The sequence below is a fragment of the Etheostoma spectabile genome, chromosome 7 (assembly GCF_008692095.1).
Source record: "Etheostoma spectabile isolate EspeVRDwgs_2016 chromosome 7, UIUC_Espe_1.0, whole genome shotgun sequence".
NCBI lineage: Eukaryota > Metazoa > Chordata > Actinopteri > Perciformes > Percidae > Etheostoma > Etheostoma spectabile.
This window is the reverse complement of record NC_045739.1, coordinates 5,510,309-5,535,590: the sequence shown is the minus strand read 5'-3', so window position 1 is coordinate 5,535,590 and position 25,282 is coordinate 5,510,309. Positions and strand designations below refer to the sequence as shown.

The 25,282-nt window shown below is 40.5% G+C and overlaps 2 protein-coding genes across 5 annotated transcripts; one reads left to right on the top strand and one right to left on the bottom strand.

Annotated features, from left to right (window-relative positions):
* Window positions 1-258: 258 nt before the first annotated feature.
* On the bottom strand, window positions 259-21,148 carry ift122 (intraflagellar transport 122 homolog (Chlamydomonas)). 3 transcript variants are annotated; one of them, XM_032520995.1, is made up of 30 exons: window positions 20,980-21,148; window positions 19,971-20,037; window positions 19,793-19,877; window positions 19,628-19,706; window positions 19,462-19,538; window positions 19,256-19,322; window positions 19,022-19,168; window positions 18,127-18,202; window positions 16,504-16,695; window positions 15,972-16,110; window positions 15,304-15,506; window positions 14,303-14,440; window positions 13,951-14,115; window positions 13,541-13,738; window positions 13,073-13,213; window positions 12,677-12,730; window positions 11,871-12,032; window positions 10,447-10,613; window positions 9,489-9,660; window positions 7,771-7,873; window positions 5,417-5,557; window positions 5,203-5,303; window positions 4,884-4,952; window positions 3,987-4,087; window positions 2,671-2,836; window positions 2,415-2,532; window positions 2,198-2,326; window positions 1,355-1,431; window positions 1,070-1,234; window positions 259-957 (listed from the first exon to the last, which is right to left on the bottom strand). In XM_032520995.1, exons 1-30 carry the CDS (start codon window positions 21,021-21,023, stop codon window positions 871-873), a joined length of 3,630 nt encoding a protein of 1,209 aa, XP_032376886.1. In that variant the 5' UTR covers window positions 21,024-21,148; the 3' UTR covers window positions 259-870. The 3 variants fall into 3 exon arrangements, with proteins under 3 accessions (XP_032376886.1, XP_032376887.1, XP_032376888.1); XM_032520996.1 differs by having other exon boundaries at window positions 5,203-5,300; XM_032520997.1 differs by lacking the exon at window positions 4,884-4,952 and having other exon boundaries at window positions 5,203-5,300.
* mbd4 (methyl-CpG binding domain protein 4) lies at window positions 21,014-25,163 on the top strand. 2 transcript variants are annotated; one of them, XM_032521001.1, is made up of 8 exons: window positions 21,014-21,257; window positions 21,374-21,688; window positions 21,795-22,501; window positions 23,475-23,540; window positions 23,644-23,778; window positions 23,878-24,027; window positions 24,680-24,783; window positions 24,874-25,163. In XM_032521001.1, exons 2-8 carry the CDS (start codon window positions 21,543-21,545, stop codon window positions 24,946-24,948), a joined length of 1,383 nt encoding a protein of 460 aa, XP_032376892.1. In that variant the 5' UTR covers window positions 21,014-21,257; window positions 21,374-21,542; the 3' UTR covers window positions 24,949-25,163. The 2 variants fall into 2 exon arrangements, with proteins under 2 accessions (XP_032376892.1, XP_032376893.1); XM_032521002.1 differs by lacking the exon at window positions 23,475-23,540.
* The last annotated feature ends 119 nt before the right edge of the window (window positions 25,164-25,282 follow it).

The following is a 25,282-nucleotide window of genomic DNA, read 5'->3' as shown; positions in this document are numbered from 1 at the left end:
AGCACCAGCCTATTTGTGATCTAAACCCTTCAGAGTGGACAGACTACAGATGAAATTTCTTGAGCAATCCAACTTATTTGCATCTGTGACAGCCTAATCCCTAACCACTGTATAATGCAGAGCTCAACTCATAGCCCTGAGTGTAATCAGAGTCAGTGGGGCATATCCCTTATAGCATGCACTCTTGCTCCAGCACAAAAACCTAAAGTTCAATCTGAAAGAGTAAGAAGTTAATATATTACCCTAATAAAAACTTACTGTAATTAAAAGTACCAAAATATTTTATTGAAAAGTTTTTTTCCTTTCTTTGTAACAATATAAAAAGATACATTCTCATGACTGTTATAAAACGTACAGTACAGCTTCAGTATATAAGTCTGTGAAATGGGTTTGTTTGCATCTGGCCTTCTACACAACAAATATAGGTTTTCTTTTAGGTTAAAATAGTGTTTTTTAAATAAATGTTCTTCTTAGCTTACCCATGCGCCTTTTAAAGTGATAATGTACTCAGTAACAGATTAAGGTAATCTGATCCTTATAATCCAATGGAGTTGATTGGCTGATGGCGCACTTTTCTTACACTCTTAATGACAACACACAGACACACACAGACACTAGAGGTATTACCTCAGTCACTCATCCTTGGATGACAAAGAGGGCTCCTGAGAGGGAACTCCAGGAATAGCATGCAACACGTTTAAGTTAACTTTACAATAAACAGTCTATGTAAATTACAGTTACAACTATATTACAATGCAAAAGAATAATGATGAAATGTCCGAAAATCAATTGCAGGATAAATATCCAAAAGGACAAAAAAATTCGGCTTCAGGGTACAATTTTTAAATAGCCGCTCTAGTTTTAAGTAGATCAGTTTGGTTCATCGATGGGTCTGCGACAATAAGGACAGCAGTTGTGCTGAAGCACCAGGAGCTCATAATCCTCACTGTGAAACATCTACGAGGAAACACAAAGATAGGAACATCAGCCCAGAGAAAACAGATCGGAGAATAAATGTAACGTATAGAAGATGTGTGTATAGTGATAGTGTGTTTGATAAATGCTGTACCTTGAAGCAGGTGGGGCACATAGTGATGCTCACATCAGGCAGCAGGGAGCGGAAGTATTCCCATTTGAGCGGCCTGGGCCAGCGTTTGATCAGGACGTCCCTTCTGCTCATGGAGCGAAGCACCGAGCGACTCACCTTGACGGGGACAAAGGTTGAGCCTCCCTGCTGTTTGTACGCACATAAACACATCCAAATTCTATTATGGAGCCCGTCCTTTTACCCTGTCCAGCTGGTTTGCCCAGTTGGTGGAATATTAATCACGTCATCTTCTCTTTCCTTTCTTACCTCAAAGCTCATTTTGGCTGTAAATGGGTCTTTCTCTGGATCATCCAAACCATCATCCATCCTCAAAGCCTGCAGCTCTGATTTGGTGTTAATTAGGAACTCAAGCAAATGCACAAATTTCAACATCATATTTTTTGTTATGTGTTTTCTGTTATTTTATATTTTCAAGAGAAGAAAAAACCTTAAATGTAAAGTGTTTTTATTTATTTATAAGGGTTCTTATAAATAAAATGTTTGTAAAACACTTTGTGACCCCTCTTGTCTGTGAAAGGTGCTATATACTGTAAATAAAGTTTACTTATTTACCTGCTCACTTACTAAATTATCCTTCAAAGACTATTCTAAAAGTGAGAGTGTTCAAATATGCTGATCAGTCGTGCCCGTCAGTCACGTCGTGGCTCTGGAGGAACAGCGCAGACCTCAGTGCCCTTGAATGTCTGCTGGCTAATGCAGGTTAATCCATGCACTAGGACTGTGGCTATGGCTCTTGGAGGGTTAGTGTCATTAAGATGATACATGAGAGCCTTGCTAACCCTATTAGCTCAAGAGCTAAGATGACTTAGCTCTGACAGCTTACCCACCAGCTCAGAATCAAGGCCAACGCAGTCTAAACAGCTTCTTAGAGCTGTCACACGCCGGAGGGAAGTCACATGCTTAATTTCGAGGAGATGTGCAGTGTGTTAGGGCAGGGATACAGCCTCTCAGGACCAGCAGAGTGAGGAGTTAATAATTCAAACAAAAAAGCATGTGAATAATATGTGTGTGTGTGTGTGTGTGTGTGTGTGTGTGTGTGTGGTGTGTATTTTTTACGCTGTTAAATAGATGTAGATGATCAAAGGATACCACCGTTGTCCATATCCTGCCAGCGTGCATCCCTCTGATCTGTGTGAGGAACTTCTAAGTCAATTAGAGACACAGCCTCTTCATCACTGATGCCCTCCTCCAGGTAGAACTGCACCAGAGGCAACACCTCTGTAAACAAGGAGATACGCTACATTAGAAACACAAATGCTATCCTCTGTGGCCAATACTACACACCATGTTTTTGTGTGTCACTGACCATATGATGAGGCAGAGTAGATGAAAGGCTGCCTGCAGTTTATGCACACGCTCCCCTGGTTGTTCAATAGGGGGTTGTTGGTGGAGCAGCGGTAGCACATCATGCCTTCAATCAGGTCCTGCAGTGAACACATGGAAGGGTGACCCACACACACTTAAGAGCACAAGACGGGAGTAACTGCTCATATAATCATTTATGAGCAATATTTCAGAGCTGGTTCAATATACCAGCATGTACATCCAACGCTTTAACGCACCTCGCTGTCGTGAAATGGTTTGGAGCGAATGGTGAGGCTGCCCAGTTCTATGGACTCCTGGAAGCGAGAGGGAATGTGCAGCTCCTGGAGTTTCTCGTAGGAATACCTGGCAAGCTTATATGCACCTAGTCTTCGACTCTGCTTGGCCAACGCATACAAGGTGTTACTAACAATAAGGTTAAGGAATACTAATGTAAGAGACACAGCTGGAACAGGGATGTTGATTTCTAGATAATCTTATTGAAAATGACCTATTTTTTATATGGAAACATTTAGACTTGCATTTATAAATAGACATAACTGTATATTCCTTCATTTTTTACTAACTAATGAGTAGTAACATTGGCTGAATGCCTTGAAAGTAATACCTTGTTAAGGTTGTTTGTGGGCTTGTGTGTGTTCTTATACAAGCATGTGTGCCTGTTTTTTGTGTCTGAGTTGAGAAAATTGTTGCTTATTTGTATGTATATGGAGATGGATTGTTATAGAGCATCTCTGAGAGTGGCAATGACAGGTCAATGATTTGCAGCTGCAACAGTTATATACTGGCACTCCTCCATCACCTAAAATGTAACACCACTCCTCTTCTTTCCTCTCCACTCAGCTACTCTCCAGCTCCACCAACACACCCAGTTCTGTTCCATGGCTGGGAATGTTGATAAATGCATGTCCTCCTATTGTAAAACTTGTTTAGTGAAGCTTTTCTGTGACATTGTTTAATTGTTCAAACCATTTCCAACATATTCTAGCTAAGTCTATAAATCTAAGTTTAAAGTTTTTGGAACACCTCAGTTTGGCCGCAGAGGATCCCAGCGGCTCAGCCTGATTTCCTCCTCAAAGGCTGGGCTTTCCTTCCTCATACTCTGCCTCCATTGTGTGTGTCTACATGGATATGTCTGTGTGGCTGTGGGTGGCTTGGTGTGTGTGTATTTTTTCAAATTAAAGCACATTGTTTAGTCAGTGTGTTTATGTATGTATGTATACGTATGCAAGTTCACTAATCAAAGCATTTGTTTAGATAACGGAGAATGTGCCTCTTGCTGGCATCTTCTCCTCCTCCCCATCATCACCCCTTTTCTCTCTCTCAGCAGCAGCATAATTTGCCCCAGTGGTGCCAACTTTTCGGTTTTCTCTCTACTTCCATCTTTTTTCCACCACTTTATCATCACGGTCTCTCTGCCAGTCTTGATTTCAGATTTGCATGTCTGTTCTTGAGAGTTTTCCAGAGAAGAAGAACCCCACAATACTTTCTTCTAAAAAATATTTGCTTGATATCTTTCGCTATGTCAGGACTACATTCTTGAATAGAAGGATACACTTTCGAAATGCCTGGCGGTATGTCCTTGGTGAGGTTGTTCAGAAGGAACCTGCAGATGTTGAAGAGCGTCTCTGGCATGTGGGAACTGAAGGGCTCATCCTGCAGACAGAAAGAGGATTGAAAAATGAATGTCTCTACTCAAATTTGGGTGGTTTACATTTAAATTTTTTTAAAGCTCCATCTCTCGTACTTCCCTGCTTAATTGTTTCATCTTTTAGCCCATTCTAAAACCCTATACAGTGCCTCAATCCACCTCACAGTGCCCTACTCACCTTGTTTGGGTGACAGGGAAAGAAGAATGTGTTAAAGCTATCACTAACTGCACTTTATCCCAAAAGGTAATGAGTTCAAATCTGTAGTGCCTGCCCCGGAGAGTTAAGGTGAGATATAGAGGTTTCCTGTTCTGGTCTGGATCACAGCGAAGCCTCTCTTCTGCAGGGGTGTAGCCGAGCAGAAAGCTGAAACAACAAACTGAGGACACTGACACAGGCCAGGTCACCCATTTAGTGCTCATAACCAGAGATTGCTTGTTTGTCAGTAGGTTAGGGCTGGGGGCTTAGAGAAGGTCACTGATGCAGTAGTCAATCATCAAGATCAATCAAGCAGCTGGTTACCATGGTGATATGGATCAGAGAAGTTACAGGAAGTGAACCATTTCGATTGTTGCATAAAGGGCATTATCACTGAGAGCCGTTATGTGTAGTATGTTTATCATTATTCTTTTCTGTTAGTCAACTTTTAAGTTATACATTTGCACAAACGTTTAATAATGTTGCTTCGTGTAGTTCAATGTGATCAAATTCCCTTAAGTGGTCTCCACCTGAAATTAACACCCTCAACTCACTGTTGTTCACGTTACCAAAAACCTCTGTGCACATTTTAATATTCCCTTTACCCTGAGTCTTTTTTTGGACTGACATAATCTTGCAGAGCCAGAAATTCTCCTTGTCAAACCCACAGCGGTCTTGAGAAATATGAGTACAGAAGTTGATTAGAAAGAGGGCAGCAACACAGTGGGCTGTCAGTATACCTCATGTTAGGAACATGAATGTGTTTGTTCCCAAACAGAAACCTAACCACATAGCAAGTACTGTTTCCAGGGCTTTCAATCTGACAGCCAATCATATGTCTGCCTCCTAATTTCTAAGGCCTCCTCCTACTTTTGTCTGGTCTGGCTATAAAAGATTAGGGTTGACAAAGTATCACGTTCGCACCGTGTAGCGCTGAATGGAGCGATAGACGTGGTAGAGCTCGGCAAGATGCTGAAAACGTTCAAACTTCTTCAGCATTTCCTCCCTCTGGTCTTCACTTTCTGTTTCAGACAAACATACACAGTTGCACCAAAAGGATTAGTGGGAAACAATAAATGCATTAGGCTTTCCAGTAAAAACAAATGCTTCTTTCCATTGCAGTGACGATGGGTCTCACCTCTAGCAATGTCCAGACACTGCATAGATAGCATCCAATAATAGTACCCTGCATCGTTGAACCTGTTCTCCACCACTGCATTCTGGGTAAGCTGCTCGAGGACTTTAACTGCTTCGTTCTGTTGCCCTGCCTTGTGAAATGCTATAGAGTGAAAGAAATAAAGAATTGGTGATTCATAGATTGTTATGATGTGTCGTTGAGGCAATACTAGATTTGCCAATCTAAAGTCATCCTTTATTGACATTCATGTGTGACATATTTGATGCCAAGTTGTCATTGTTGTGGTGGTTTTGCACTACACTTCCCCAGATATTATTTCACAATTAAGCCTGAGGCAAGTATGGTGAAAACTTTTTTCAGCAATGGTGCCCCTCGTGTCCTGTTTGGCAAAGATTTATGAAAGGAAAAAGCTACCAGACACTGTTAAGAACAACATTGCTTTCATGAACTGGCTTTGGGTTGATTATGTCATATTAATAATAAAAAAGTACAAAAGAAATCATTGTGTGTTTATGAAAGTGTAGGTTGACAATACAAAAACAAAATATCTGATGTATACTCTATTAATGTATTCTGTCGACACTCACACATCTGGGAATAATCCATTAGAATTAGCTGTTTTTCAACACAATTGGATTCTCATACCCGTGAGATTTATACTGTACCTAAAAAAAAAAAACATAAAAGTGTAGCAATACACGCGCACGCACACAAATACAAACCTAATGGAAAGAAGAAAGTTTTCCAAATGTTTTCCATGTAATTACTAGCATAAGTCTTTTCCAAACAGAGAAGTTGCTCCTGAATAACATTAAAGCACTTTGACATTAAAGCCCTAATAAACGTGAGCGCTATTCTTCATGTTCCTATCAGACGGTAATTAGCAGCAGCTTCAGGCAGTCAACCCCACCAGTGACCCTGCCTCTGCAACCACAGTGGGGGTCAGGATATATTAGTTGCAAATATTTTTCAGTCTACCTAACTGGTTAAAGACCACATTCAGCTGCAGTTGGTTAATGTTAGGAAGTGACACCCACTCATTTGCCTTTAAAGAAACACAAAACACAAGCTGACCAAAATGCAGAGTACAGCAGTGGTTACCAACCTTTTCAGGTCAAAGCTCCGAAACAAATTTGTGTCATAATACTCTTTGACAAACTTTTAACTTACTATTAGACACAATCCTAATTTTCATATATCTATATAGTGCTATATTTTATTGATGTCCTTTCATCATATTTTACAAACTTTTGCAATTTTATCTTTTTTATCTTTGTATGACAAGTGCTCTTATTGCAGCGACTAGTGCTTTTATTGCGGAGCTCACACCTGTCTCGTAGAATATATTTCAATGCACCGTTGACCCCGTGTTAAGCAGCTAATAAAATACAACACAACGGACTAATACAACCTGAAACTTCATAGTAAATACACATTAACAAGGTAATGCTTTGGACAATTGTGAACTCAATAACCAACATGTATGTTTCTGTGTATAACAGAAATCAGGTCAATCAAAGTTTATAGCATGATCAATCAATTAGAAAACTGTAGAGTGATCCAATATGCAGTATGATAAGGAATGTGAGTGAATGCAATTGAGAAATATGACTATAAGAAGATGTATTAAAACTTATGACATTGGTTATACAAAAACAGTCAAACAGCAGTTAGGTGATAAGGAAAACTGCAGCAGACCCAATAAAATCTCTTGATGGACTCCTTGAGGTTCAGAACCCCATTTCAGGAAAAACTAAGTTACACTTTAAAATATGTTCCCAATCAATTCAGCCTAGTGTTAACTTTTTTCAAGTTGTTATTGAGAAGTACTAGTGCAGCAGACAGGAGCCAGGCTGGAATCCTAGATTCAATTACAATCACTAGTAACACAATACTGCATGACCATAAGAAAGCTCTGTTCAGTCATGAGCTCCATGTCGGGACAGGCAGAGGAAGATTATGTAGAAGAGGAAATATGCCTGCTGAGATCATAATTACAAATCTATGAGCTGATTATAACTATGGTTACAGTTGGTAATCATCATCAGAGCCGCTTGTAGTACTGGTGATTAGAGGCATGCATGCATGTCATTCAGTTAACAGGCAGCTCAGCTCTGTTCTGCTCCAGCAAAGAGGATCATGTTTTACAATGAATTCAGAGAATCTTAAGGAAGTAATGAAACATGTCTGCTTCAAGAGCTGGCCAGGCTTTATAACTTCCATATGTAAACATTGGCTGTGAAATAATCCTGGAAACATACATTTAAAAAAACATTTGGGAATGTACACACCGGAGCATCCCAAATAGCCTGACTCAAGGTGAAAGTAAAGCCCTTTCGGTGATGGAAACTCACCTTTTTGTGCCTCCTCAAAGCGGTCATTTTCTGCTAACCACTGGGCATAAGGGACATATACGTGATTTTTGAACTGTGGGTGCTTCTCCACCAGTGAGAAGGCCTGAGAATGGACAGGTGAGTGCAAAAAAGAGACATAAAATACAGTGTATGTTACAAGTTGACATGAGACTGTGTAAGCCCCACAGATTGTAATACTGAGAAAACTTACAATTAAGTACAGATGAACTGCAGTTGATTAGTGGCATGCAAGTTACCAAACATTACTCAGAGAAACAAACATTACTTCCTGTCAAAAGCTGCTTTGCAGTACAGCTTTATGACTGAGTTGAGAACAAGTTTTTTTTTCTTTTTTTTCTTCTATTTTTGTTATTTCCACTCTTATTCTAACCCCAACCGGCCCGTCAGACGCCGCCTACCAAGAGCCTGGGTCTGTCCGAGGTTTCTGCCTAAAAGGAAGTTTTTCCTCGCCACTGTTGCACTGTTGCTTGCTCTGGAGGAAACTACTAGAACTGTTGGGACCTACTCTATCTGTAAAGTGTCTCGAGATAACTCTTGTTATGAATTGATACTATAAATAAAATTGAATTGAATTGAATTGAATTGAAAAAGTGTATGAGCTAAGATGTCACACTGAATTGGAACTACAACTGCAGCTCTTATGCTGTTTAGATGACAGGGTATAAAGAGCTGTTGAAGTGCACTGCGGACACATATTTGCCTAACACAGTGACTGATTAATCAAAATGTCCTGTGGCAAAACTTGAGCCAGGAAACACACACCAGTCATATAATACAGTTAAAGAGAGCTAGAGACTGTGTGTGTCCCAGGCCTGTGAGCGCAAAGTCATTTAAAAAATACTTTGTTGTAGAAAAGAGTGGGAGCAGTGAATAGCATCCATATGGCCCATTCTGTAACAAAGTCTGTGCTCTGTCCCGTCTTGGTGTCCACCTCCCCCAGTGAAGCACATAAAGCCTAACCATTCTCCCAACCCTTCCTCAAGCCTCCCTCTCTCTGCTCTTTCTTTTTTCTCTCTGAGGATCAAATAAATATCCAGGAATACTTCCTCAGACACTACAGCAGAACCATGTGATTTGATGTTCTGTTTTTGGCTTTTCTGTTTCAGCATGCAAATCACCAATGTGCATCTTGGTAACGCCCTAAACTCGATTAAAGATTAAAAATGTTCTTCTTGTCTGAGCAGCATCATGGAGGAATTGGATTGGAAGCAGAAAAGAGCTTTAAGCTGATACTCTTTCAGTGCAGTAGTGTTTTGTGCTTCTCACTCCCTAATCATCATGTGGGCATGGATTCAGAGAAATCCAAAGCTGGATGATTAGCTCTGTGTGTGTGTGTGTGTGTGTGTGTGTGTGTGTGTGTGTGTGTGTGTGTGTGTGTGTGTGTGTGTGTGTGTGGTGTGTGTGTGGTTTTAGTTTGTCAGTGTATAAAAAAATCCAGCAAATGCATTGTCTTATTGTTTGCATTCGGCTGTGGTTACTTTAACAAATACAATACACTTCTAGTGAGACCCCTGCTTAAATTGAACAAGCATGAACATCAAGGGTTTTGTTATATGGGTCTCTGAGTACCACAATAGTTTACTTAGAGCAGTCCCATGTGGTTCACATTATATTTATGTGATTGTCTCAGGAAACTATATATAAAAATTGTGATAAGCAGAGCAGGTGTGCCGTCTGTGTGAATAAGTGTGTCGTACCTCTTCCCAGTGCCGAGTTTCCACATGCAGCTGCACTAGAGCCTGCAGGTCTCCCATCTTGGAATATGTCTCTGAAGCATAGCCATGGTGCTTCAGCCTCTTGAAATAGAACGCACATTTTGCCAGCGGTTCGCGTTCAGCCTTGTCCAACTTACGAGCAATGTCAATCAGCCTGGGTGAGAGGAGAGTAGAATGAGAGCACACACACACACACACACACACACACACACACACACACACACACACACACACACACACACACACACAACACACACACACACACACACACACACACACACACACACACACACACACACACACACACACACACACACACACACACAGAGGTCGAGTGCAGATAAAAACCCTTACATGGCGGTCAAATTATGCTCATGACCCCAAAAAGAATATGAACCAGTCAGGGTCACTGGCTGAATCAGATTCAGGTTAAAGAGCCCTGACTCTGTTCAGCTGTAGTGCTGACCCACTGGTAGCACCACAGGAGACTTACAGCAGGCAGATAATAGGTCAGATGGAGTCAGTGGGGAGTTCTGATATGACCACCAGACCACTGGCTTATCAGTTTGCCAGGTTTTCAACAATACACACTCCCACCCCTCATTCCCGCAATACGTGTATGAGAGAAAGCTGATAGAAAGGTACTAATTCCCTATGTACTTTCTTAGCTATCATGGCTTTCACTCAGCATATCAAATATACCTTTTAAAATTAGACTGAGAGTGTGAACATTTCTAACTATACTAACTTGACATTACTTTCTTTTGTTTAGTTATGGACTAGAAATGTGCCTAAAGCATTTTGGATGAGATTTATAGACTGGGTAGAAAAATCATGCACACAAATCTAAAGGTGATTTAGTTAAGGTTAAGCAGGAATAATAGCGTATCTTACGGTGGAGAACTGATCTAGAATGTTTCATACAGTGACTGACACCTACATGTCTTCCCAGCCGTGTTCCCCTATAATGTCTATGGCTTTGAGATGTTCTCCTGCTGACAGGTACATCTCTGCTGCTGCCCGGGGCTCCTTGCTGCTCTTAGCCCAGTCAGCCTGCTTGGTCATCAGGATCCGAGAATTCTTAGGGTCTGTTGCTCCAATAAACTCCTGCAAGAAAGACACAGAGAGACACTAGTCTCACTTTGTCAGATCCTCCGCCAAAGTGCACTGAAGGAGAGTCTGGCTACTCCACAAAGCATTTGGGAATCGGAGGAAAACGTGCTCTGGTTTATTGGCATTTCTTTAAACCCATCACAATCGTCTTGGGCGGTGCTAAGAGTTGGTGAAAAGCAGCAGCGCCGCTGCAAAACAGGCTCGGAAGGAACTTGTTTTTGTGTTTATGTTTAAAAGTTGTTTTAGTCATGCAACAGAAAACTCAGATTGGACAGACCAACCAGAGATCTGAGAAAAGGTTAACCATAGTCCTCGTAAATCGACCAGAGTTTAAAATGCCAACACAAAGGAAGTTCCAGGCAACGAGGGAAATCCGGTGGATTTTCTGGCGGCAACAGAGCAATCCCGGAAGAGGAACTTCAATATAGACTACTAATTTACCAACATACCAATCAAAAACGTTAATTTGAAATCCCCATTAACCCTGATGAAAAGCGAGGAGTATATGTAACAGTTAATCTGAGAGGAAAGCAAGAGAAGTCCATTTCAGATGGACAGAATCACTTGAGTCAAGGCCGAGACAGGATAAAGACAGTCACACAGACAGCAGGGGGCTAGCTTTCCCGTGTCCATCCTACCTAAAACAAACAGTCTGTAGGACCAGGTGGCCACACAGCCACATAAATATACAGCCGCCACATCAAACAAACATAATCTGATACGTATGCACACACAAACATACATGAAGCTGTGTCATCTGCTACAGCAATGGGAATGTAACACTGATGATCAAAGTGTTCCCCCACGTGTAAACATAATAAAGCATGAATTTGTCTCAACTCCAACTGACCTCCTCATCAAAGTATTTACGTAAAAGCAAACCCTCACCTTATTTTTCTCCATTTGTGCTCCATTTCCAACTCTAACTATGTGTGTAAGTTACCCTTGTGTTGTACATGGATATGTCTGTAAGAGAATTGTGAGTGTGTGTGTACTGATCAGATGATATATGTGGAGGTTTCAGTGATATATGAGGAGATGAAAGACAAACGGTAAAGGGGGGGCCACTTGAACACAGTTCAGGGCCCCAACTTGGCATAACTGCATGATGAGGAAAAGCATATGTTCTAGACCCCTAAAACATGCAGTGATTTGCAGGTTTTTCTGTCCATATTGATACAAAAGTATGTTGAACATGCGTATGTATGTATGTATGTCTTGCGCATTTTTGCCAATCAATGATTTAATCACCTTGGCATAATCAAACATGCGCAGGTCAGTGTACATGCTCAGGGCTCTGGATTCGTGGCCGGTACGTTTGTAAAGCTTGGCTGCCTCATGGAATTTCCCCTGGTAGGCATAGACGTCTGCCAGGAACAGCTCATTGTCGTTCTCACCCCGCTTCTTCCTCTCCTGCAAATCAGTCCATACAAACACAGCAGAGAAAAATGCATGTACACACACAACATGTGTGTTCACACACACAATGAGTCAAAAAACACAGAAGGCACTAACAACTATTGGCTTGCTGAATGTGGTCAACCTCACTTCTGAAATCACACTAAACTCTTACACCATCAGTCATAATGAAACTAGAAAACAAATACAGTGTTTATAGAATACAGTAAACAATTCTTTCATATCACCGGAAAAAAAAAACACACTTTCAAAGAAGGACATTTCCCCTTTTCAAACTTGAAAATAGCTTAAACTTTGTTCTGGCACTAGCCAAGTTGAAAAAAACGTTCCTCTGCTCTGCATGCATATTGTCAAGGAATGTGTGTGTGCTTTGCCGTGTATAAATGTGCTTGCACGTTGTGTATATTGGACCAGAGGAGGTAATTCAGGACACAGATTCCTCCCTTGTTCCTCAGGGCACACCCTTGCAATTAATATATGATGAACATAAGAATTGTAATTGACCCAATCTCCCCAAAGCCTTGTCTAAATGTAATGATGTCAGCTCTAGTTGGAGCAGAAACCACCAAACAAAATGTGAATTTGGCTTTCCCCAATACTGAAGGATTTTCTTTCCCTTTTTTAAGAGAAGGTATTACCTCGATGCTATTGATGAGCTCCAGGTAGCGCAGGTCTCTGATTCTAATGAAGGCCTGAATTTGGGAAAAGACAAGATATATGTTAGAGGATGGCCTCTCAGAACCTGATGTTTTGTGTTTTCTTTTGTAGTACCAGCTTCTTTAAAATCCTGAAAAAAAGTTACTGTGAACAATTATTTATATTTGGTTGCCTGGGTAAGGTACCATACGTGACATGAAGTCTAAAAGTAAAGCTAAGGTAAAAGCAAGGTACTGTCACCACATTTGGAGGAGTTGCTGCTACTTTGTACAATTTGTGTGTGTGTGTGTGTGTGTGTGTGTGTGTGTGTGTGTGTGTGTGTGTGTGTGTGTGTGTGTGTGTGTGTGTGTGTGTGTGTGTGTGTGTGTGTGACTGGCCTTCTTGGCAGTGTCAAAGTCAAGTCCCTCCAGGGCCTCAGTGGCTAAATCCCTCCAGTCACTGTCCGTCACACCTAGACAGGCGATCTGGTAGGCCTCCTTAAACATCTTCTTCTCCAGGTACTGGTACATGGGCGCTGACTGGGCAGAGCCACAACACCACCGGCAAAAACGCATTACAAACTTTACATTGTGAAAACAGCAGCAAACTAATCAATGAATAAGAAGATGACCACAAACAAAATTATATCTTCACCACACTCGGCTCAATAACTGATTAAAAAGCGATTAATGTAAGTGATTTTTGTCTTTGTTGTACAAACAAATACCATGAACAGAATACCAAGATATATAAGATTCCAACACCAACCAACCATTGGCATTTGTGTGCTTTTATTTCTACATTAAGACCATGTGGAACACCGTTATTGCCTTCAGACTACAATTGTCTGACAACTTACTACACACCTGAGGCACCTCCACAGCTGACATGGAATAGACGTGGAGACAGAAGATCTTAGAGCCGTTGTAGCCAACCATAAAGCCTTGCATCTTCTGCTGGTGCACAGGGAAGTTGCTAGCTTTGATATTAAGGTAGCCATTGCCAGAAAAGCACAGCATGTCCTCACACTGGGTGTTCCAGGCCACGCTGTTAGCATTTGGCTCCTACAGGGAGAGCAAAAGAGAGGAGGCAGGTAAGGGAGGGTAGCGTGGAAATAAGGTCTAGAGGTGACTGTGGAACACAGACCAGGCAGGAGTACATATAAGATATGTACCTGTATCTGATACAAATAATTACACATACTGTACATGTGTATTTTATTCCATCCCATTGCATCATCATATCATTTCCGGAACTCTCTCCACTGCCTGCTGACCTGAAAAAGCAGCTCTTTACTGTTGATGTCATAGACTAAGAGAGTGTTGTGCTCATCCACCACAGCAAGTTTATTGCGAGAGGCGCTCATGTCCAGGCAGCGCACTGAGGTTGACAGCTTCAGCAACGTGATGGGAAACAGGTTGTCAACAAATATCTTCAGGATCTACATCACAAACACAATGAAGAGCAGAGCAAGATCAGAATAGAGCATCAGAACTACAGCTAGCTGTAATGAATGCAAACCCTAAACAGGAATAAATGTCCACATAAAAATAAATCGAAAGGTGTTTCTTTTATGTTCAAATTCCTGGACCCCTGGCTGAAGAGCATGATTTTCTCAAAATACTCACAGCTCCATCCTTTAACCCTACTAGTAGGCCCTCTCTGCCTGGTGGGCCACCAATCACTTTGATGTAGCGAATTAGAGACTCCATCACCCATTCTTTTTCCCTGACACTGGTGAAGGACAGGCACTGGAGTCTCTTCTCCTGCACAAGAGCAGAGCGGGAAGGGTGAGACCACAATTACATTTAACACATGAAACACCGACTGCTTCAGTATGACAAAATTATTGTTTTTAATTATTTCACAGCATGTTAATCACACACTTTCCCTTATTTAAGCATACTTTTAAATGTAAAAAATCTTAGTTCATTGTTCTTTTTTAAACACTGTAAATTGTGGCTTGACATCAGAAAGCATTGCTTTAAAGACACAGACATACACAGCTCATACTAGCACAGCCTATTTATATGATCTAAAAGCTGTCTGAGGCATGAAATACAGACATGCCTGTTAGAGAGAGATCTAAAGCACCTCTGTCACACACAGACATATTTAAAAAAAAAAAAAAAAAAAAAAAAAAAAAACTCTGTGTTATGGCTGCGCCTCCTCCCTACCAGCCTCTGTCAAACACATAGAGACAAGAAGAAGAGAGATACCCCGAGAGACACCCACTGGTTCAACATACTAGGGTCCTTCCCCTTCCTTTAACTGTCTTGCTTTATCCAGTTTGAAGAAGGTTAATAATGCGAGAGAGACAGAGCCTGTAGAGCACATGCACAGCTGGAGCCTTTTGCAAACTAGGCAGAAACATCTGGAACAGCAGCAAATTCATGATATTATCCTTTTTACTGTTTGGGCTAGTATTGAGTGGATAAACACTGATTAACTTTGTGTCCATCATGTTAGTGCTCAAATGTCTCTGCAACCTGAAATGACTCAAAACACAGGCTCTATAAGAAGCAAGCAAGACATTTTAAGTAAGCAAATGTCAATGGATGTTTTTGGATGCTTCTGTTTTTATGAGCATTTCACTGGACAATGACAACAGAAATGTATCGTTTCTGACCTGACACAGGATGATATGCTGGGAGCAGACCACCAGCAAGTTGCATTCAAACTTCCTGCAAATTTTCTCCTTGATCCGGTAGTGCATGTCTGAGGAGTCATCTGAATAAAGCTCATAGATGAGAATCTTCTCAGGCAGCTGGATAGCAAGACGGTTTCTGTAGATGGCAATCTTCTTCACCAGCTCACGGCACTTTATCCTCACTAGGGAAAGAAGGAAATGAAGGGAGAGAGTGACATGTGAGGGTGAGGAAAATGTAGTTATCTTAGCCAATGCATCCTGTTGAATGAGTTTTTTCAGGGTTTAGTGTTATAATCTGTCATGCTGCCCTTCCCTGTATGTGTAAAAAATAAAATACTCTGTTACCTCTCCTTTATAAAAACAAATGAAGATTGAAATGGGAAATGCACCATTTCAAAAACCCTTAACAAAAACAGTAATTTGTTGACTGTTAATAGGACAGAAACGGTGGATATAAAAAATTACAATATATTCCTATTAAAGGTATTGGTAATGTTTAAAGTTTAGTTCAGAAAATAGTGGCTCTATATCCTTGATCATGGCACTTATCTGTACTGCTTCAAGACATATACATTATTATTTGAAGTGTCATCACAATAGGTCCTCTATTATACACTCAACATCCAGTTGCCGAAGCAAAAGTCCACCTTTTTGTTCAGTGATGAGGTGCTGGACAATGACATCAGTCATGCTGTCTCTATAAGCATAGCGATCCTTGTAGAGGCCGTGAACTGTACTGAAGATAAGTTGGTAGCAGGCGATGGTCCCATCCTGGCAGCCCAACACCTAGATAAGAGATGACAACGTAACAGTACATCCTATTAACACCTCTTGGAAAAGACTGTGAGAGTGGGAAAATGTTCCTGTTGTTAAAGCATCTATCTACACAGTAAAACTGAGACAATCTGTCAGCAACCAACTCATTCTTGCATGCCCTATCACTTTCAGTTAAATATAGTGAAAGGAAAATTGCTAAGGTGTTACTGTTAATATAAAATGAGTGGTGTAACTGATCAAGAAAAAATTATCAAATGCTGATTGGCACTCTGAATATTTGGTCTGAGCTTTATCAGTGTTTTGCATTACATGTTCCTACCTCTTTTCTTACTCTGACACACTATTATTTATAGGTAGGGATAACTATATCCAGACATATGGCTTCACAAGCTGTGGACCCACCACAAAGTTGGAGTCAGGCTTAACCCGGCATGTCCACACCCAGGCATTCTGCTCTCCAATGGTGCCTAGCCGCACACCATCTTTAGTGTAGAGGGAGGCCTGTTTATCAGAGCCCCCCATGACTATATACTCGCCCTTGGAAAAGTAGCTGACGCAACAAGGGTCATAGGTGAGAGTCCTGTCTTTTCCAATCTGAAAGAGACAAAGGGAGAAGTGGACATTAAACCAAGAAGTATACCTCATATTTATTGCCTAGGGGCCTGGGCCAACACCTCCAACTGTCTGAGTGGACACACATCAAAGTTCACAGTACATTCAACCGTCCCCTTTGTGTTTGATGAAACAAAAAAAAAGTGTTCCCCTCCTCTATTGTATTAATGTTCAAAGTCCATTTGCAAAAAATCAAAACAGTTCGTCGACTCTGTGCATCTGTTTCTCCTCAGTCTGGAAAAAGGCTGGCTGACAATCTAACTTGTTTTCTTTCATTGCGAACAATTTCTGGTGTTGTAATCAAAACAGAATGTTCACATAAATAGATAAATAGGCCAATGACAATTTATGAGCCAAAGGCATAACGGCAGAGTAATGAACAGTGCATATTTGTCTATAATTACGGTACTGCCAACAGGGAATTTAGGAGGAAGGCAGGTCAGTTAGGGGGCCATTAAAGCATAGCAGGATCACTTCCAATGTACTGTTATGGTTTCAATAGAGCATGAGACACTAATTATAACAGGGAACACAGGTCTTAAACTCAAAAGTGTTTAAATGGGATATATTCTGGACAGATAAACAGAAAGTATTGTCATTTTGTGTTGCTATAGCAAGTAAGCTGAGTTGTTGAGTGTTTCAAAATGTCATCAGTGTTCTGGTATTTCAGAATCAGAATCAGAAAAGATGTTATTGCCACAATTAAGGGCAATAAAACATTTCCATGCAAGGTAATGACTGCATACATTTAGTCATCTACATGTCCTTTTAAACAATTTGAAGTGGCAAAGGGGAAATAATGTCTTTTATTAGACCATGTTGCATGAGTAAGACTCAATATATATGTATGTATGTATGTATGCATGTATGTATGTATTGGTACAGTCATTATATTGGTTGTAAATAGGCTTGTCTCATTTTGCCAGACCTTCCTCCACAGCGTTGCGAAAGAGGGTCTGGCTAGTCCACATAGCATTAAGGGATGGGAGTATAAATGTGCTCTGGTTTATTGGCATTTAATTAAAACAATCACAATCGTCATGGGCGGCACTAAGTGTCTGACAGAGCAACGGTGCTGCTACAAAATAGCCTTGGGATGGTTTTAGTGGAACGTGTGTACCTTCAAAAGTTGTTTTAGTCGTTCAACAGAAAACTCAGATTGGACAGATAGTCTAGCAAGCTGTCTGGATTTACCCTGCAGAGTTCGGAGGAGCAGTTAACCATGGTCCTTATAAATCCACCGGAGTTTAAAATTCCAACACAAAGAAAAGCGGGAGGTACCGGACATCCGGCCGAAAAGAGGGAAATCCAGCGGCATTTCTGGCGACCCCGGAGCAATCCCAGAAGTGGAACGTCATGGATATAGACTATACTTTTTTTTTTTTTTTTTTTACATAAACCTGTGGTATTCACCTGCTTTCCACTGAGCTGATAGAAGGACAGCTTCTGACCCCAGTCTGCCACAGCCAGAATGTCATTGTGCTCATCCCTGTGAAAATACAACAACAAAAAGTAACTCCTGTCAACATACCGTACTGACAGAACTTTCATGTTTAGGAAGTGATGACTGTTAATAAAAGCTGAGAAGTCACCCTTCATCTAGGGAGCGCATGGCCAAGTCCTTTCCCTTAACAACTGAAAGCTTTTAGCTTTACTACGTTTTTATTCTAAACTATTTTAATTGAATATCAGGACAATGTAATTGTATGTTCTTTATGGTTGTATAAGCCTTGGTATGCATATATATATCAATATAAGCCTGTGTGCTTAGCGTCCATGAGCAAGAAACAGAATCTTTTGCAGCTCAAGAGACGCTGTTCCCTGGATGACCTCAAGCTCTGACCTCCCTGTGATGACCAAATCTTATTCCATAAAACAACCCAATAATAATATATCTGGTAGATCTTGTCATTGTCTGTCATCACTGCCCTCTTAACTTTAAAGTTTTATCTTCCTGAGTGCCCTTTTCTTTCTCAATTAACCTGTTTGTTTGTCCTCTGTCATGGCTACATCTGCACTCCTGGCTTTGGCTGTAGGGGGCATCAAAGAACATGGACCGCTGCTTCAAGGCATAATTGTCTCCCTTCCAATACTTCCTGGTTGACCACCGCCACCTGCTGGCCCCACACAAGCTATTCACTTAAAATTCAATATAATCTCAATAGCACATCATTACTTAAAACTGTAGCAACATGGATGGACAGTGCATACGTGTGCGGTAGTGTGAGGTATTACATTTAATAAATTGCCACTATTACAGCTATTTTATTTCTTAAATATTATGCTGCAATAATTAAGTAAGACTAACTTCGAAGGGTTCCAGGCTATTGACCAGATGGGAGAAGAGGAGCCTCCTGGACGTTCTATCTTGACCTTTTCCTCTCCGTTTTTGTTCCGAATGCTCACCACTCCATTCATCATCCCAAGGGCAAGGTACTGGCCATCGTTCGTCCACCTTCAATTAAATGAAACCCTTTAACATTAATGCTAACATTAAAGTATACCAATGTTGCAGACAGTTATAACAACAGCCTTTACTTACCCACAACATGTTATTTTGCTGCTCACTTTATGTTTGTTCACAGATTTTTGCTCCGGGGACCACAGACCTAAAAATGTTTCCAAAATAAAAAAAGTACTCAGATGACCAGTGATCCATGTGGGCAATTTCTCTATTTATAGATTTGATAGTATATTATGCACAATAATTTAAAGTCCAGAATAGATTCAAACACACGATGCACTCACCAAAATCCCCAGTAGAGCAAGAGGCAAGTTGGTGAGTGACAGGGTTGTAGGCAACACACTGGATAGAGTCATTGTGACTACAAATAAACACATGAAAAGAAAAAGATGGAGTAACACACTGCAGAGGATGCATTATTCTACAGTGATGAGTAAACGTGACACTTACGTATATTTTAAAATACCCTCCAGTTTAGACGTCCAGATGATGATGCTTTTATCGGCTGACCCCGAGGCAAACCTTTTACCTGCAGAAGAATGCATTGGTTAGTAAGATAACAATAATGACTGATAAAGGAAAATGTAATGTACAAAGGAAAACCCAGTTGAGTACCATCTTTAGCGTAGGCCACACAGTACACTATGTCTTTGTGTCCTTTTAAAGGCTGGATAATAGCTCCATCTGCTACGTCATAAACCTGCAACAAAAATGCAATACATTACATGTAATAATAATGCATGTGTGTTCTTTAGATATAGTGCCTTGGCCAAAGAAAACAGGAAAGCCTCACCAGGACACGAAGCCCTGCAGCAATGATGAGTTGGCTGCCATCTGGCTTGAAGGCAAGATCATAAACACTGCAAAAGACAATCATGGATTTGTTTTCTGAAACGGTTTTTGAATTGATTTATTCGTAAAGTATTATAATAAACATGTCTAACTTTTATCCAGTCTAGCTTTTCAAATGTGAGGATTTGCTGCTTTGCTCGGTTTCTTTAATAATAGAATATCTTTGGACGTATCGCTGGATTTTGGACTGTGATCGGACAAAAAGAAATCTGAAGAGCTTGAGGTTGTGGAAATAGAGAAACGCAGTTTTTCCACTATGTTTTTTTTTTAGTTTAAGGCTAATTGTTTGCATTACAAAGTAGCCTACGCCAAAACGTATCACAAGGTCCATTTGGGTTTTTTCCCCCGAGGCTTTACAGCTGGAAATAAACTAGAAAGCACTAGTAAAGCAAATAAAGTTATGGTTGTTAATTTAGAAATCTGTTATCTTGTGTACAGCGAGGGAAACCTATATGCTACAGAAGGTTATCTTAAATGAAAATGTAACGTTTTGTCATTAGCAGCAAGCAACAGTGTGCAGCAATAACCAAGACTTAGCGTTAGCTAACGGTAACTTGGTGTTAACCGTTAACAAGAGCTAACTTTAGCTTCGACCTAACCTTATCTCGCTATACAATAAAGTTGACATGCTAAACCATTGATAGAATAAATATGTTGCATGTAAACTGAGATACAATAACCTGTAGGTTAACCATCTTTACCGAATTACTGAGGGCTAGCTAGCTAGCAAATGCTAGCCAGCGGGTTTACAAACATGTAAACTGAGATACAATAACCTGTAGGTTAACCATCTTTACGTTAACCGAATCACTGAGGGCTAGCTAGCTAGCTAATGCTAGCCAGCGGGCTAACAATAGTTTACATAGCAACCGCCGTTGCTAACCACCTAGCGTTACATCCCAGCATTGGGCCCAGGTTGACAGCGCAAACACAAACATCGAGACCCTCACCATTGATCCCGAATGGTTTCTTTCCATGCTAGAACGGCTCTCATTTCCACCTTTTAATAGCAAACGGGACTGATGATTGTATCAACAAGTTCTTGCTCTTATTCGATCGGTTTTTCATATGAAGCTCCGTTTTCATAATTCGTTCTCACTGCGCAGACTCGGATCTACTCGCTACTTCCTGCATGCAGGAGGCCAGTCTCCAATGTTGACATCAGAAAATATCCGGCAAGACAGCACGAGCACCCATGCACTGCTGTAAGAAAAAGAAATAGTTTGAGGTTAGTTAACAATTGTATTGCTGTTTATCAAATCAGCATCTGCTGTAGATCCATGCTATGTTGCACTGTATTATGTATAGATGTCATCCGTGTTTTGTTAATGATATACATTCTAGGTTAAGAAGATTCAGGAATGGCTGCTGATGTTGGTTGTAAAAAGTCAGCTGCTGGACATTTAGCTGATCGAAGGCAGTGAGTGAGCTTCAACAGTGACTCCACCACAAACCTACCACTTTCTCAACCGGGTTCAACAACAACAACAAGAACAACAGCACATCTCCCAAAATGCATACTAGCTGTGAAATCCACCAAAGTCACAAGGACATAGATGACTCATGCCTCACCTCCACATTGCCCCTTGGCTGGATCAGAGAAGTTAGGCAGCGGAAAGAAGGGAAGACAGCAGGCAAAATGGATATCTACATTACAAGGTGTCTAATTCTTTTCCTGTAACCCTGTCTTTATAATCATACCTTGAACCTTGACTAAGTGCTTTGCAGATAAGTGTCTAATGGATTTTTCTCTCTGTTGTGTAAGTCCCCAAGGGCAGAAGTTCCGCTCAAGAGCATCCCTGCATGCTTTCCTCCTAAAAGATGGAGAAGGGAACTTAGATATAAACCTCTTTGATTTCACCGCATCTAAGGACAATGTTGTCACCACTTCACAATTACTCCCCTCTCAAGTAAAACAGAGGAGAAGAAAGAAAAGGAATGCAAACGGACAGCAGATGACAACAGAAGATGCAACACCAAATAAATCTGAAAGAGCCCCTTCCTCCCTCAGAAGTGAAACTAAAGACAGCAAAGTAAAGAGTGCAACTGTGAAGTGTGAAGCTGCACCTACAACCACAGAGGATGATGTCAAACTGCAGAGGAGCCCTCAGATGGCGGGTCAGAGTTTGAGAGAGAAGCTACTCAGACTGGCTCCTTCCAGTAACCAACAAAACACTCTCATTGTTCACAAGGACGAAGAGGCAGACTTGCAGCCTTCTGTCCCGACTCTGAATGTGGAGCCTGCCACTGAGATAAAGAACGAGGGTGAGGATGAACGAGACGGAGGTGAGATACAGAGTCACAGCAAAGGTGACAACAAGTCTAATTCGGAACTGGGGGTGGTCGCTGGAAGTCACCGAGATGAGGGAGGCGAGCTGTTACCTGACATCGCTGGTGGGAGCTGCACACCAGTGAGATATTCCCAGAATGATGATCTACACGGTCTGACACCTTATAAAAGTAGCAGTTCAAGTTAGTTTTCTCTGGATCTACTCATTTTTTTTCACTTGTTTTAATTTCAGCATCTTACACAGTGCAGTAGAATCACTACAATTTCAATTGTTTTCTTTATCCAGTTTCCAACTGCCTTCACGTTTCTTCTACATATTTCTTCCAGTTATGGATACATACCAAATGAAAAAATAAAACAAATACATTATGGAACACAAAAATAGATTCCTTTCCTTTTAAAAGCGGAATGGAGATATGTTCAATAAAAAGGGAGGTAACATGAAATGTCAATTATTACATAATAGATGTGATTTGTTCCATTGCCATTATTTGAGGCAAGATCAGGGAATACACATGGTGGTGGCATAAGATTTGTAGAATACTTCTTTAAGGGCATCACACACGTACTTCCAATAGTCACTTAACTTCAGACAGGACCAAAAAAATGCACAAATGATTTTTTTATTTGCACAGTCTGGTGGTGGGAATTTAAAAAAAAAAAAACATTTTAATTCCCACCAAGTATTATAATCACCAACTGTGCCTCCCTACATTCATTTCTACTTTATTTTTGTAGGATGTTCGGGTTTATGCACATAAATATTTGACACAGTTTTTAATCTATTGGGTAGGCTGAATGTGTTTGAGAAACCCATAGATGAGGAAGGAGTCCGAGGTTAAAAATGCAGTTCAGTGTTTTTTCTTTTTTTTAAGCCCTGCAACAAACAACATTATTAACATCATATCAAACATCTCAACAGAAATTGTGTGCAATAAAAAAGTAAATCAAATAATAAACAAGGTAATTCACTTACAGAACAAACAACATGCATGAGGTCAAATGTAAAGAACAAAGTGAAGAAGGCAGTATATAGCCTTTCATTAAGGTCGAGTAACTGCACCCTGCCTCAGGCGGCATCATGGGGATTTCTGACATTATGTGTTATAAGAAATTTGTTCTGTTTTTATGCAAAACTATTTCCTGTCTACTTAGTGTCCAAGAGTATGGAAGACAAGCGAAAAACAAGCCCTTATTTCAGCAGGAAACCTACCAGAGAGGGTAATGTTTAAAATGGTTAATTTAATACAAGAAGCAAAGAGAAAGCTTGTGTATGTGTGAGATATATACGATACACCTCAACATGTACACTGTCTGTAAACAGGCCTTAGCCCACCCAGAAGGAAGGCCTTCAAGAAGTGGACACCCCCTCGCTCACCCTACAACCTCGTACAGGAAACCCTTTTCCACGACCCTTGGAAGCTCCTGGTGGCCACCATTTTTCTGAATAAGACCAGTGGTAAGATACAACATACACACTTTGCATTGCATTGCAACTGCATGGTATCAACCAGTACTCAAATCTAGCATTTGTATTTTTTGTCTTACTATTCTCCAGGCAAGATGGCCATACCAGTACTGTGGCAGTTCTTTGAACGTTACCCGTCTGCAGAGGTGACCCGTGAGGCCGACTGGAAGCCCCTATCCGAACTTATGAAGCCACTAGGCCTTTATGAGCTTAGAGCCAAAACACTCACTCGATTCTCAGGTGAATGTGCTTGTTTTTTATTGTGAGGGATTACATTATCCCCTATATGAACATTATTACTACCCACAAGCCATCTCTCTGATGAAGAGCTGACTTCTGACCCACAGCGTCAGGTTCAGTTCTGGTCAATAACACTGTAACACTCTCTATACAGCACCTGTATTATTCCACTTATTTAGTATTACTCATCATTCCCACTCTCACATCTCAATTATATATTTTATTATTTATTCATCCTTCTCATTTCCTATTTTTCAGAACTGTTCATATGTTCATACTGTTCATATTGTAATATAATAACATAATACTATTTTATCCCAGTACCCTTGCACTACGCACATTTAAGTAATTGTATAGATCTCTTCATTGCACTCATGCCTCTATATTGTTTCTGTTTAGAGTATGTATATATTGTGTATATATTAGTGTGTATATTTCTGTTTTGGTTGATATGTATGTGTAAGCACAGTGCGAGTAACAATGCTCCAAAGACAAATTCTTCGTATGTGTCCTCATACCTGGCGAATAAAGCTGATTCTGATTCTGATTTACAGTACTATTGGATGTCCCTGGAGATTTTGTATTTTTTAGTCAATCATTTTGAAGCAAGACCGTTGCCAGAAAAATTCACAACCCCTTTTCTCCCGTGTAGATGAATATCTATCTAAACAGTGGCGTTACCCCATCGAGCTGCACGGTATTGGGAAGTACGGCAACGACTCCTATAGGATCTTCTGTGTGGGCGAGTGGAGAGATGTGAGTCTTAACTATTTTGGATTACATTAGTTTTGTGATGTTCATTCATGCTAAATCTGATGTTTTAATGCTATTTTTTTTATGTCAAAGGTGAAACCTGAAGATCACATGTTAAACAAATACCACGCCTGGCTGTGGGAGAACCATGAAACATTTGGAATCTGAAACACATAATATGAGGAACTGCAAGGAAGATTTGATGTGGTGCAGACAAGAAAATCAGTTTGATCACATAAACAATAGACATAAAAATAGTAGTATTATGATGTACATGCAATATTAAACCTGGACACCTTTCAAATTATGCTAATTATATTACCTCTTCCTTTTAAACTGTTTTTTTGTACTTAATGTGTAATAAAATGTTTGGTATGAAAGTTGGAATGATTCATGCGTGCATAATTCAGTGAGACTTCTGACTCGTCTTCCATGTCGTTATACGTACTGTGGACTTGATCTGCTGACTGTATCTGGTTGGTCCATTGTCACAGGCTAATAA